The sequence below is a fragment of the Pagrus major genome, chromosome 6 (assembly GCF_040436345.1).
Source record: "Pagrus major chromosome 6, Pma_NU_1.0".
Classification (NCBI taxonomy): Eukaryota; Metazoa; Chordata; class Actinopteri; order Spariformes; family Sparidae; genus Pagrus; species Pagrus major.
The window spans coordinates 29,028,923-29,043,585 of record NC_133220.1 but is presented as its reverse complement, the minus strand read 5'-3'; the positions used below and the strand labels follow the sequence as shown (position 1 = coordinate 29,043,585).

Here is a 14,663-nt window from a genome sequence, read left to right as displayed (position 1 = left end):
CTTTTGTTCAGGTGGTTATATTTGTATGTTATTTATTTAATACATATTTTATTGGATTCCAATAACATAACCATGACAACAATCATGTTAGAATATTATTCACATATTGCATTCAAAAAGCATGTACGTTAGGTTATAAATTAAAAGAAACATTCAACTTTTGAGACCAAATGACATTCAGTTCTCAGCACACACCTCCGCTGTGGGCCTGTCTGAACACACACAAAGAAACTGTCTTCTTACAGACATACAGTATGGCTCCAAACATTGTAGTGTCTCAGCCCTCCTGCTGCTCCAGGGCGGTCAGCGGAGACTACGCATGGGCACGCAGACAACCTTGTCTACTGGCTTGCCCAAACTACAGATGAGGCAGGACAGCATCTGACCGACTTTATTCTCTCAGACTGATCCACTGTCTTTCCTCAAGTGTCCCAGCTGTGATCGTGGCCCTCTGTCATTTGGAGGTAGGAGGTGATGGCCTCCCTCAGCCCCTCGCTCACCAGTGAGTTACCTGACTCTGTCCTCTTCCTCTTGAAGATCACTGACCTGAAGGAGAGAGAAGGCTCTGAATGAGTTAAGCGATCATTATATTGGTTTAGTTTTCCCAAACATGGATTTGGTGACTAGGACTATTTTTAACTGGTGTATAAACATGAACAGAAGTTGCCCTGTAGGCTACAAAATCAAACCTGGCAGATGCCCAATACAACCACAGTCTTATCTGTTGGTATTGTATGCATACCTCACACTGAGTTTACTCAGCAATGAATCACAAGTTATAGTAGAGTTGACTCAACATATTTCTGACACAAAATCAACAAAAACTGAAAATGATGAGCCGCACAAACAAAAGGACGCCACTAGAGGCTCATGCTGTACTTTACAACAAGTAACAGAGTGACATCTTGTGGTGGTCATTAGTAGAGGCTGCCACACCTGCTGATGTCCTTCCAGTTGATAGTCGGCCTCCTGACTGTTGTGGGTATAGGCCTGGCATCTTGAGCATTGTCGAAACCCTGGATGAAGCAAGGCCTGGTCAGCCGACTGCACAATCCATCTGCAGACTCTGAGAAAGGAGGTGACATTTTAATATTTAGATTTTGTCTCTGGTAGGTTCAGTCCAGAATATCAGCATTACATCCTCAGTACAAACCTGAGTAGTGTTCCACCAGGTGATGCAAGGAGGGGAAGGTGAGTCCTGGAGATATGTAGACCCAGCTATTTTGGAGGTGAGAGATGCGGTAGTGCTTTACACAGTCCTGGTATGAAGAGTTGGTCCTTCTCAGGACAGACAGCGAGTAACAATCTGAACATCAGAAAACCACACAGTTAAATAAACTACACAGCTCTTGATTTTTCATTTGTGCCAGAGTTAATTAATGTTCCCTATCCTTCCTAAACCATAGTTCCAGTTGTTTCTAATACAAATCAAGCCATTCTCTTGATCTGACTCATTAGAATCTACTGTTTAAAAATAGTGGAAACTGCATCAGAAACAATAAAAATGACATAATGACATAATATTTTAGCTCATTTTACACACTGAAGCTACAGCTGGATTGAATTTGTTTATAATGCACTTCAGTTTTAAACAAGCAGGAAACAACCCTCTAACCTCTGTTTGTCTCTGACTCTCGGATCAAGAAGGCTCCATTCGGGTTTGTAGTCTGCATGAGCAGCTCTGTTGCTTTGTACCTGCTGACGCCTGTGAACAGCCACCTGAACACAGAGAGAGAGGACACATGGGGACAATAAGACAGTGTTGCCATTCAGACAAAAAAAACATGTGTGTGTGTGTGTGTGTGTTGCTGTTGTTTTCAAGTTTGGAAAATTCAGATGAACAATATCAAAGCTCATTCCCCACTGGAGGAGTACTGAAAGTACATTAGGCAGAGGCTGACGTCTTCTCACTGGAGAGAACTGAAGTCTTGTTCCAGGCCTCTGTCTCCACTGAGGTAAAGGTCACCTACACAGAGACTCCTCCTACCTCACAGGGAACTCCCCGCCTTTCATGACATCTCTGTACAACTCCTCTGCTTTCTCTCTGACACACGCAGTGATGAGACAGACGTTTCATGTGACAGACAGGGTCTTACCTGTGTGTCACCTTGGCGGTGTAGTTTGTGGGTACGTAGCTCTCTAGGTCTGTAGTTGTGGATCTCACGATCATAAAATCACCATCACTGTTGGAGAAAACAAGCAATGACTAATTGTATCCGTCTAGGTGAGAACAAGGGTAAAGGTGAAACATTAGGAGCCATGTCACGCACTCTGAGAGGACGGTGAGTTGTTCTCCAATGCACATGGTCAGTTCTGTGCGCCCAAAGGACGGGTAGTCACAGAGGGATATTATAATGCTGTCCTCGTTGGCTGCAGAGAGAAAGAAGGAGACGAATATAATAAACCAAGTTGTATTTTTCTTATTTTTATTTTGTGTGTTGAGGATTTGGGGACATAATCTACCTGATGTTACAGGTTCAGCTGAATTCTCTAGGATTGCACGGTTGGATTGACATCTGATGGGGCAGGTCCCCATGTTCTTTGGCTTGTTGCTGATGTGAAATGACTCTTGTGGCTGAAAAAGAGAGGCACAGACAGAGAAAGGGTGAGATGGGGGTGCATCATCAGAAGGCTGTGTGCCTCAATAACCTTCACATTCATAATTCAGTTATCCCACTAGTTATCACATTATGACTGCCATCAGAGAAACAGCCCGCAGGTACTTTATTTCGTAACCTGGCGACAAAAGCTAGATGATACAGGAAGGCGCCAAACCGCAACAAGAGGCATTGATATCCTGTGTTAAATTTCCATTCAGCATGTTTGCGAGGAATAAAGTCGACTTGACATGAAAGCGATAGACTCAAATAATGAAAGGATGACATTTTATGGTTATGATACATATGACTATATGCATCATAACGTAGATAATGATTAATTAATGTGTGATTCATGACGCTTTAATGCAGGATGTGTCATGAATTCCTGTTGCTTATCATTAACAAATTGTCAAATCTCTACTTTATGTGATTAGTTCACACTTAAATAGATGATCAGTTAAGGAATGTTAACTCTGGGCTACTTCATGCATGAATGCAACCAAATGAGCTGGATTTGAGTTAAATACAACTTTATTTCACACCCATGTTGTTCAGTCTCCCTGAAAGCAGAACCTAGTCCCTGTCCACATAGAAATATGAAATAATTTCCTTTACTTCATATCAAACTGATCATAAAATGCAAACATTTTATCACCAGTAAAATGACCAAAATGCAAAAATTTAAATATAAAAACATGAATAAATACACTTTTATGAAATCCATCTGACTTGATGCACATTGATTAATGTGTGAAGAATCTGTGAATTAAAATTCCGTTCACATACAGTAATAGTAACATGTTCATGTGAGCAACAGGAATTCATTATACATCCTGCATTAAATTATCATGAGAAATGCACCGGTTGAAAATCATTGCATTAGTGTATAATTAGTGTTATCGCTCTTTTATAGCAGCAGAAGCAGGTTGATAAAATAGCTTAATGTTAATCAAACTAATTCAAAAAACACTGTTTAACCAGCAACTGATTCACTTAGAGTAAAAAAAAATATGAATAATTTATATGAAACAAGTGATCAGGCATTAAGCTGTTAATATTCTAGAGGTACAATTCAAGTCATTGGAAAAAAGAAAAGGAAAAAAGAGAAATAATACTTTCTTGACGCAAGTATCATACTCACCTCCTTTAATTTCTCTATTAGATACGTCGCACAGAAATTATATCCTGCACTGGTAGTGAGCCAGACCCGTCTCTGATCGACTGGTAAACTCCAAATCTTCCTGATGAAAAATGCTCACACACATTCAAATGGATGCCTGTTGTATGTAAATGTCTGAGCTCAGGTTCCCACTCAGGCCTGCTGATCAATCAGAATGACTCTGGTCCCTCCTCTGCTCTGTTCCCATGAAGACTGCTGTGTTTTCGCAGCTGTTTATAGAGGGGGGCTGACCGAGGAGACGAGGCTTCCTGCATGTATGTCACCCTGCTGCAGTTTCCTGTGACGCTCGAGACCTTGACATCCTGACTCAGAAAAAAAGCTTGTGTTGATCTCTCTGAGTGTTTTCAAGTGGAGCTAATAGTGCATCACTTGTTTATGGAATGAACTGTATGTCTACGTAAGCAGCATTTGCATGTACATACAGCTTGTGGCGCACTGTGGTGGGCTGAAGAAGTGATATCATTTCACACAAACAGTTTCTGTTGATTAGGGTTAAACAACAATTGATCTGTTATGTCTGATTAATGGAAAAGCTTGTGTACATTTTCCCTGTAAGTCAAGTCAGCGCTCTGATTACATGCATTTACTATCACTCAGTTTAAAATGATGCTATCGATGTTACTGTCAGATACGAGTCAAACCTCTGCAGAAACATGATGAAGGTTCCCCTGCCAGCCTACTTCTCCCTTGATTTATCAACAGTCACAAGTTCATCCATCATACTGACACCGCAGAGTCAATGAAACATAGCAGTCATGGAGCAATATGACTGTCAGTAAGGGCATTTTGTACCAGTAAATTGTTCGTGTGTGAAAAGGTCACATGAAACAAACAATGTATCCTTCACTCAATGAGAAATGTGCAGCCCTGAACTATACATATTCATTTATGCACATCAGAGATGGCAGAAATGATGTGCTGGTTTCAGTCGCTGCTGAGAGACAAGTTCATGCTCACAGAGGCCGCAAAAGATGTTAGATCACTCCTTGTTCCAGTCTTTAATCAGATATACTTATCTGGAGGCAGAAGAGCAGCTCTACTGTGGATGGAAACAATAAAAGACTCTGTACCAGAAGAGAATTTGTGTCTGTCATCATCACAGAGAACTGAATGTTTCGCACCGATGGAAAGAACTTCTTATCAAAAATCAAGTAGCTCCATACCAGAGTATGACATCTTTCTCAAAGGGTGTTCTGAACTGGTTCCTTTAATGTGTTATCTCAATGAACATTTAGTTTTTTATGGTTAAAATGATTTTGTTCTAATTGTATTAGATACAGAAGTGTCATCTTTTAATGCACAAGGGTTAGACAAATAAAAAACTAATTTACTGCAGTTATCAGTCAGTAATCAACACAGGGTTGTTGCACGTTAATGAAATATAGTGTCCGGATATTATTGTGTCCACCCCTGTGTGTTCTTCGTTAATTTGCTGCCACGAGAGGAAAATTGTCATGTTGCACAATGGAGACACCAATGTGATAGGAGAAGCCTCAGTGGGTGATATGAACATCAGATTAACATTCAGAGCTTTATCACCATAACATCCTGTACATAATTTTAGTTTGAGGTCATTATCTTTTACTGTGTTTGCAGTGCAGCTGACCCAAGCTAATCATAGTTATCTGAACCTAAACTGAACGCTAAAAATAGGGGGCTAAAACACTTTGGTTAACTGGAATAGAAATAGAAACTAGACAGATGACAAAATAAAAACTAACTCAAATGATATTGTGTACTTGCAAAATTAGACTAAGACTTTGTCTTTAGTCTTCGTTAATTTGGTCAAACGTGTCAATATGTCATGAATGAGGTGGAATTGGTGCATAAATTCAGCACTGCCGATAGTTTTGCCTGTTCCCAGGACAAAATAATCTCCAAAGAACCCCCAGCATATTATCTCAAGGGTTAGAGGGCTCCTTGAGGTTCACTCATGACCCAGAGCCCAGGACAACTGAGCTGGTGTTCGCCCTGGTTAGTGGCAATGCATATGTTTATTAAAGTGTTGCTTGTATGGTTATACCTATTTTGAACTTCTTAAATCTTGCCCGAGACAAAAACCATCCCCATATTATAATTAAATAAAAACTAAATCTAATACTTAAAGTAATAAAACTAAAGAAAACATTTTTACACATTAAAAACTAAACATTTTTAAATAATACAAGATAAAAAACTAACAATTAAAAAAATTAAACAAAAATGAAATGTTTTTAGACAATACAATAGTTAAGTAAAATGAAAAGCCATTCTGTAAACTATCTGAGACTAAACCAAATCGAAAACAACAATTAATAACCAAACAAGAAATAATGAAAAATACAAAACTACTATAACTGAGCAGACCATTGTTTTGTCAAGACCATTGTGTGTGATGAATATAGATAGCGTCATCAAGTTGTCACTCTGTGAGGAAATAAGAACAAGTGTGGTTGGAAACTAACTGACCACAGTCACCTCATTTTTCCACTTACAGAAGAGGAAAAGTACTGCACGGCCTGCACGGAGACATTCACTACTTTACTTTCCCTTTCTTTCATCCAAACACATTCACTACACTTGCCTTGAATGTGCAGAATTTTTGGCAATGTGCTAATAAATTCAAACAGCAACCAGACATGTTCTCATGTTGTAGCTTTATTCAGTAGTAATATAAATGAGTTGAATCAGCAGATAGTGAGAAGCACCACTGGGCCCCTCAGTGAAGGGACTCAATACTTTTCACATCAGAAACCCACTTGTTACAGGTTGTTAAAACATCACTGGAGAATCTATTCAACTGAACGAAAACATCAACACAAGGCAGAAAGAAAAAGGAGTTGAATTACAAAAAGAATCCAAAATGAACGAATGCATGTGAAGTGACAGAGGTGACACACTGGTACAGGACTTCTCCTTTACACTGAATGCTCTCTCTACAGCTTTGATTTAGTTTTACTGATAGTGTGCTACAGTTTATCACTTCACCTTTAATTCTGCAGCTACGGTAGGTTTAGTGATCCCTCTGTATGCTTTGTGACTAATTCAGTGTCACACTGCAGCGAGTTTGAGATTAAAAACACAAAGATACGGTGACTCACAATCAATGCAACCCACAAGTTTAGAGTTCACAAGAAGAAGAAGAGCTGAAACAGTAAAAGTGATGTACCGTGTAATGAAAAAAAAAGCTGTTTTGAAGACATGGAAAATTTCTACAGTGTGTGTGAAGACATTTAAAACAAAGACAATGTGAAAAAAATAAATACAAAGTGGGACAGTTGCGTCAATGATATGGTTTGACCATCTGAATATACAACACATCTGAATGTAGTTATGGTTTCTGGTAGGAATGTGACTTTGACAGTGTATTCAATATTCAATATTTAATAATATGCATCTGTTAATATATTTATTACATCATCTTCTTCTAATCACATAGTTCATTACAGATCCTCCTGGCGTGGAGGGGCTTAGGGAGCAGGATGAGAAAGAGAGAAGAGAGAGAGAGAAAGGTAGAGGGAGGGAGGGGGCACATAAGTTACTATGGGAGTGTGCAGGGGTCAGGGTTGGGGTGGAGTTCAGCAGGAGACCTCCATGGTCTGGGGTCCGGCCTGGTTGTCCAGGGCCCCGGTGGCGCTGCCCTCCAGCAGGCTGTTGAGGTTGTTGCGGCTGCGACTGCTGTCCATGGAGGTGATGCTGGAGGAGGAGGTGGTGCGCGAGCGAGCCAGACGAGTCATTCCTGCTGACGGCACTGAAAAAGAGAGACACGCATTAATATTCCACTCACGCTGCACACAGACTCAGAGCACTGTGGGAACATTCAGATACCCAGATGCAACCACAACAGAAGTGCTTACCATGCAAACAGTTCTATAAATATGGAGACTAATCAAATAAAAGAAATGCGTAACGGAAACTTATTGCATGAGTGTCCACTGTTGAAAATAAAACATGAAAGCAATACAACAGCAGAATACAGCAATCCAACAGAACTGACAGGAAGCAACACCAGCAGGTCATGCAACAAAATAGGACACTGAGGAAGAATCCATGCTAACAGGACAAACTCCAACAGGGAGATGAATAAATGTGTGTCAAGGTATGCAGAAGGATCTCACTGTTTTTAGTACTGGCTGCTGCTGAATATAAATATCAAACAGCTCTCTGGAGAATTTCTGCATACATTGACATTTATCCACTGTGGAGTGTTAAGAGGCCAGTGGGTTCAAAGCCTTCAAGTCTGGCAGCTGCTCGAGAACCTGGTACCTGATTCGTTGCTCAGGTGACTGAGAAGAACGTAGGGAACTGTAAGCAATGATCAAAGAGGGGAAACAAAGAGGGAGAGAGGTTGAAAAGGGAGCTCTCATGTTGCTTCATCCCACCTTTCTGATTCAAACTGAAGCTCTGTCTCTGCTTGGTGGTCGGGGAGGACATGAAGCTGATTGCTATCATCACCAGGTAAGAAATCATAGCATGTTTGTAAGTTAGAATCTTGATTTCCTGTACTTTTCTGGCGCTTTCTCATGTGCATTTCACACTGTGGCAACGTGTTAATGAGGGAAAAGCAGCTTTCAGAAACACGCTGAGGTGGTGAGATTTATTTTCCACACTTTCTCTGCATGAAAACATTCTTTTTAATCTGTTCTAATACTGCGGTGGCATTTACTCAACAGGGGGACTTGGTGGCCTTTAGAGCAACACTGAGGCACCGGCACACTAGCTACACCCGAGGGTGCCTCCCACGATGAAGGGTTTGGGAACAGGTGAGGGCAAAAGAGAATTAGCAGTACAGAAAAACACACGCAGACGGGCGTCATCTGTGACCAGAGCAAGCAAACCTACATTCATGACTTCATCCATCCATGGAGCAGAGTCTGGTTGGTGTACTGCAAGTCAGTATGGTCTATTGTTGTTTTTTGGGTTTTTTTTTTTGCAGATGAATGACCGTAAAAACCTGAGGGTCTGTTTAAGTATGCATTTTGAGTGTCTCTAGAAAGAGACTGCATCATTAAACAGTTGTGGATAGAAAAGAAAAGCACACCAGGCAGTAAAAGAACAAAGAAAAAAAAACCAGAGGGTATTTTTCACACCCACTCTGTGCTGAACAGGAAGTGAATTGCTGTTCAGCGTATCTCGAGTGCCACTGTCATTTCAGTCATGCTAAAAGCACTCACACCTCACCTACTGAGGGTTGTGGGAACCACACACTGCAAAGAGCAGAGAGGAAATGGTGTTAGCGTCCGCCGAGCCGCTCAAGCTGCCTCTCTGTGACCAGGCTGACAAAAAAAACTGTCTTTTCATGCACTGCTGGCCGCAGTCCAAACCCCATCAGCAGGGGTGTTTTAGCAACAAGCTCATAGCAGACTGCAGTGAAAACAATTCTTATTTAAGTCACTTTTTTCATTTTACTCACGTCAACAGGAAATTCAGTGAAGAACACAGAAACCTTTTACCACAAACACGTCAGCCCAAAAAGTAAACAGTTCTTGGACATTCAGTGTAGAGTCGGCTAGTTTAAACCAGTTTAAGTTTATTTTTGGATGTTTTTTTACTCACTAACCACAAGCAGCAAAAAGACACGAGACATGTTTACTTACTGTAGCCCATTCCCTGAACAAAGTACTTGAAGGCCTCAGCAAGTTTCCCTGGCTGTGGACAGATAAAAGATGAAGGTTAAAAGATAATTAAGACAAGAAAATTAAATCGTTAGATGACTAACAAACCTACCTGTACAACTTGGGGCAAGCCTCCACAATCAGCCATCTGGGAAAAAATTATCCATCTCATTAATGCATTATTTGTATTGTCAAATAATGGATATCAAATATGTTATTTATCCATTCAACAAGCGTAACACAGAAAGCTTCACCTTTAGCAGTGTGGTCTTGGTTGGATTTAACCTGGAATTGCACTCCACCTGACAAATCAATGAGAGGTTAATACTGAGCTCAACTGTTAACAGTTTACAAAGCTTCCCACTTAGGTTACTGAGACGATGGAGTGCAACTCACCACAGCCTCCACAGCAGGTGATGTGTCACCAACCACCAGCAAAGCAGGGCACCTAGATTAGGAAAAAGATGAGCTGTATATATTCTCAAAACTGTGCAAACAGAAACAAATGTTTTCATTTGTGTGTTCTTGGTCTGAAAACCTACGTTAGTGTGTTGACTGTGTCCTCATTCAGACCGACAATTGGCCTCTCGATCTCCAGATCGCGACGGCTGGTGGAGGGAGACAAATTGGATGAGTTATTGGAGCTGGAAGAGTTTGATCTGGCTAACTGTAAGGTGACTTGGCAGAAATCCTGGTTTCCTGCACACCTCATGATTTAATATTGACCCCCTGTTGTTTGCATTTCGTGATACATAGCTACATTCTATGTGTTCAGATCTGGTCATACTGAAGATTTGCCTCAGCTGTAACAATAAATGTGATCAAGAACACAATAAATGAGGAATAGCTTAAGAAACTGCATATAAAAACATTAATTTTCAGTGTTTACAATTGTATTGCATCGTACTATTGGTAGGAGCCACAGAAGAGGGCCAGGTTGTCCTGGTTGATGTCTTGGGCGATGTGGAGGCGGTAGGTTTGAATCAGCTCCTGGTTCTCTGTCAGCTCATCCTAGGGAACAGAGCAGAGAAAAAAATAAAAAAGATCAAAACAGGAAAGGTTTTTTGAGCCATAAAGAGCTCAAATGAAATAAGAGGTAGACTAAATATTCAATGTACAAGAAGCTGTTTAAATTTGCATAAGCCCTCCAGACAAGCGCTGTGGGGTTTATATGTGCAATATGCTTAGCTTCAGCACTGACAGTTATTAAACTGAGTCTGTAATCTATGTGTCACAATCTACCAGTCTGTGAATCCAGGAGGACAGAAATAGAATAATAAGTAAATGCCTGCTATATGAGGTAAAGGTATCAAGGGAAATCAAGAAAAGCCTCCCAGGGTTCAGTTACTGTTTCACACTGTCAATGAAAAAGGTCACAACTGCGACAAAAAAGTACAAGTTGACTAATGTGCGGGAACTCACAGTGCTGAAGTGGTGAGACATGACGATATCCACCAAGTTACTGGTCCATCCAGACAGCTGCACACAGAGGAGGGGACACATTCAGTCAAGATTCAGAATTTACTAAGGAACCATACGGTTATGGCTGTACATCTATGCCTGTGTCAACGTTTAGTTTCTGTATTGACGGATTTATTTATAGATCTGACATTAATGACAGAAGCAAATACACAGAGAAGCCATGTTTAACTTTACAAATTGTGAAGGATGTGGTGTCCTGGTGACCTACAGTAGCAGTTAGTATTCATACTGTTATATATGCAACCTTCCTGGTTGGTCCTCGTCAGACCAGACAGCTCTGTTGCAAGTCACACGCAACAATCTGTCATTGTCACTATCCAATAATCTTTTATACACTTTGCTAGGTTGAGACAAATAATAACAAGAGAACAAATGAAGTGTGGCAATTTTAATCTGTGTGGGACAACAGTTATATCAATCTCCCCCTGGCTCCATGACTGGGCAACGAATGCTCTCCCCAAACAATCTCGTAGAGTACACACAATGAAATGCAGTTCACAGTATTAAATTACATTTGTACACTACAGTACTGTGTCCTGTACTTGAAGCCAATTATTCAACTTTAAATGAAAAAAAATCCAAATGAACACTAGAAGTGCTTTTCTGACCCTTTAGTCCAGTAAAATCTGAAGCTGAGTTCTGATTAACTTTGGAGTGCCCTTAACCCAAAAACTGCCTGCTGGTTAATCAAATTAACACAGGATTAGAGCCCCTGCCGGTGCCATTAAGTCCAACACTTCTAGCCAGAAAGTAAATCTTGTGCTTTTTTTTGTAAGGTCTCTTTAAAACAATATAAGTATCATGGCCATAAACAGTGGCTGGGAGCATGAATGATTACGTAAGTTGTAATCTTATTTACTTCATGCATCACGTAGAAAAAACTATAAAGAAATGTTAGGATAAATAACATAAAATAGTGAGCTGTAAATATTAATTAGGGTAGAGAGCAAAACAGCAGAATGGTTGAACTCCAAAATGCATTCATTAATAGCAACCTCACAAAAAGGCTGGGACTGAAATGGCTGGTGAATTATTTAAGCAATAGCTTCATGTTGTGTACAGAGGACTTTCTAGGTTCATGACTCAGTGGCAATACTGACCTTCGAAGCTGCCCAGTCGATCCAACCTTCAGCACATGGGTCCACATTGATCAGAACCAGCCCCTCAACCAGGGTGGGGTTGTTCAGCTGGGAAGGAAAGGACAAGTCAGTGCCAACTTAAAAGTGTGACTGAAAAGACTTTACGGGCAATAAGATAGTCCTTCATGTCTGGTATCTTGCATTGTGTGTGCAGTGGTGAGCTTACTGCTCTTAGTCTACAGTGTGATTAAGTCTTGACAGGATGCATTCATCATGTGGACTAAAGGAATCGTGCCTGTGCATAGCTATATTCACATCAGTGTATATATTTTTTTATCCAAGTTTTGTGTTTTGTGATATATCATCAAACCACTGCAGTGTTCTCTAATGTGATAACAAAAATTAAGCATGTCTGTGTGTTTAAATGAAGGCACAAAACAATGAAGATGAAATCCTGGGCTTCTAATTTAAGGGGTGCGGTTTTGGAATTGCTAGAAGACAGAAGGAGAATGTCTGGGGAAATCTAAGATCCATCTCGCCCAATGCTGAGGGAATACTGCGGAGGCTGCTTTCAGCACGACACGAATGCAATGCAGCAACAGCTGCTATAAATCTATGAAGGGTAAACACATTTTGTTCCAAGCCGGTTTAAGCAAATGCATTTCAGAATCAATTTCCTTCATTAATTCTAAACAACACCATATGCTGTCCTAATCCCAACACTTTCCCTTTTCTTTACCCCTGACCACCATCCTCTCTTTTCATTATTCATCTTTCAGTGCTCCCTCGCTCTTCTCTGTCACTTCTAGCTTTTTCTGCTCTATTGTACACACATCGTGCTTATTTTAGCTCCGCTGCGTTGAGTGTGGAAACAAGACGAAAGGAACTGAAAAGGAGAGAATCACCAAGGTGATTCATCATGTGGGGAATGGCAGCATATGCAGCAGACTGTGGAGAGACCTGATGCCCTGTGTGGGCTTGATGGGAGGCTTTAATGTTCAGTAATGTAATAAGCTGTGTGGCCTGAAAAGCTTCAATTATTACAGGTGCGACAGAGAGGAGGACAAAAAAAGGACTTTGAGGAGGGATTAAAAAAATTAGAACAATAAATGGGTTGAAATGTTGATGCTCTCGTCCTAATGGGGACTCACTGCAAAGCGGGAGAGGATGTATGCTCCTGCTCCCACGCCAATGCCGATCATGCTGTTGACCCTGTAGAGGAACCAGTGGTTACTGAGGGACTGGAGAGGAACAGTCAATTTATGCACGGCATTATTGATCAGCTATCGACAGGGAGGGTCACTCACTTGAGCTGAGTCATCACAGAGGGCAACATTTCAGCCAATTCGTCCATGGTCGGGTAGCGATAACTGCAGACGGATGAAACACGTGTGAATGTTTGAATCAATGAATCAATTAATCATAAACATAAATACTCAAACACTTTTTGATCAAATGGTTGGACAATGAATGTGCTCCCATTAGCAAATGAACCACCAGCTCACACTGCATTCTGAGTTAATGAAGTGATTGCGGCACAGAAGATAAATGAGTTCTCATTCATCAGTGCAAGTAAAGCTAGCGTGACACCCACCCGGTGGGGAAGGGAGGTGCGCCTTCCTGCTGGCCGGGTGCATCCACGTGGACCACTGCAAAGTGCTGCGTGATCTCCTGCATGTCCTCATAGTTGAAGAGGGTGTTGAAGCACGACTTGTCTAGAAAGGTGCAAACAGAGGACACAGTCATAAATTCAGGAGTTTAAACTCTGAGTGGCCTGAGTGTGACCGAGACAGTTTCATCATATCTAGGGCATTGTGCATTACTATGTCATGGACTGTATAACAGAAGTGGACGTAGCTTTGGGGTCTGATAAGTGAAGCCAGTGTGGAAATGCCTTATACATGCATTCTTTCTAAAGGTGACTCCAGTGGTTGCCAAAAGAAGTCACATTGTATCGAAGTCTTTGAGAAAATGACCCTACTTCTCACTTGATTTATTAACTCAGTAAACAGTTGCCTCATGAGTTTATGGTCTCAATAGGAAGTTTCAAGTCTTTTTCAATACAGTATGTTCAATTTTAAAATTATGGTTACATCTGGCCACCACTTTTATAGTGTCCTTGGTCCCTGCAGCACCATCCAGATATGGTAACTTCTGGCTCCAAAAAAAACAAGATGGCGACAGACATAATACCAAACTTGAGGCTTCAAAACGGTATTCCTCAACTGATGGGTGATGTTATGGTGCTAACGTCCACTTCTATCACATAGTCTATGGTCTTTTTTTGGCTGACTCACGGTTGAGGCCGATGTCGTGATAGGTGAGGATGACGGGTCTGTTGCCCTTGGGAACGCCTCTCATAGTCACATGGAGAACGCCATGGGGAGTCTCAATGTCATGCTCCTGCAGCCATAGAGAAGAGAAGAGTGTTGAGGATCGATGGAGCAATATATGGTTTACATAAAGAGAAACGGCTTACAATTCTGTCTTTGTAGCTAAAGCCTCATAAAAGGTTCTACCCCAGAACTCAAGCATCATCCAAAAACTATTAAAAACGCATAAAGGAGTCATACTGCTGCATTTGGGTGACTTATTCCTTCATTACAATGAACCTGGCCAATGCGGTTTATTTCTTTACGCTTGTCAAACTTGGAGAGTAGTATAAATGGAAACATATTGTTGAGCACACTCGCATCTGCTCAGCACATAAATCACCACAATAGAAAAA

General features: G+C 41.0%; 2 protein-coding genes across 3 annotated transcripts in view; both read right to left on the bottom strand.

Moving 5' to 3' along the window:
- Positions 1-10: 10 nt before the first annotated feature.
- Positions 11-3,967, bottom strand: sla2a (Src like adaptor 2a). Of its 2 annotated transcripts, none has more exons than XM_073468649.1 (8): positions 3,742-3,967; positions 2,464-2,575; positions 2,271-2,370; positions 2,097-2,183; positions 1,616-1,719; positions 1,154-1,306; positions 937-1,066; positions 11-546 (listed from the first exon to the last, which is right to left on the bottom strand). In XM_073468649.1, the coding sequence occupies exons 2-8, from the start codon at positions 2,534-2,536 to the stop codon at positions 423-425; spliced, it is 771 nt and encodes a 256-aa protein (XP_073324750.1). In that variant the 5' UTR covers positions 2,537-2,575; positions 3,742-3,967; the 3' UTR covers positions 11-422. The 2 variants fall into 2 exon arrangements, with proteins under 2 accessions (XP_073324750.1, XP_073324751.1); XM_073468650.1 differs by having other exon boundaries at positions 137-541; positions 3,742-3,958.
- A 2,432-nt stretch (positions 3,968-6,399) lies between these two features.
- Positions 6,400-14,663, bottom strand: part of ndrg3a (ndrg family member 3a) — a 35,481-nt gene continuing 27,217 nt past the window's right edge. Inside the window, exons 4-16 of the mRNA XM_073468441.1 lie at positions 14,233-14,338; positions 13,530-13,650; positions 13,243-13,305; positions 13,087-13,147; positions 11,957-12,043; positions 10,797-10,853; positions 10,282-10,385; positions 9,917-9,982; positions 9,771-9,822; positions 9,629-9,676; positions 9,487-9,522; positions 9,357-9,408; positions 6,400-7,510 (exon numbers count right to left, since the gene is read on the bottom strand). Of these exons, the coding sequence (XP_073324542.1) occupies positions 7,338-7,510; positions 9,357-9,408; positions 9,487-9,522; positions 9,629-9,676; positions 9,771-9,822; positions 9,917-9,982; positions 10,282-10,385; positions 10,797-10,853; positions 11,957-12,043; positions 13,087-13,147; positions 13,243-13,305; positions 13,530-13,650; positions 14,233-14,338 (1,026 nt within the window). The 3' untranslated portion in view covers positions 6,400-7,337. The remainder of the gene's footprint in view (positions 7,511-9,356; positions 9,409-9,486; positions 9,523-9,628; positions 9,677-9,770; positions 9,823-9,916; positions 9,983-10,281; positions 10,386-10,796; positions 10,854-11,956; positions 12,044-13,086; positions 13,148-13,242; positions 13,306-13,529; positions 13,651-14,232; positions 14,339-14,663) is intronic.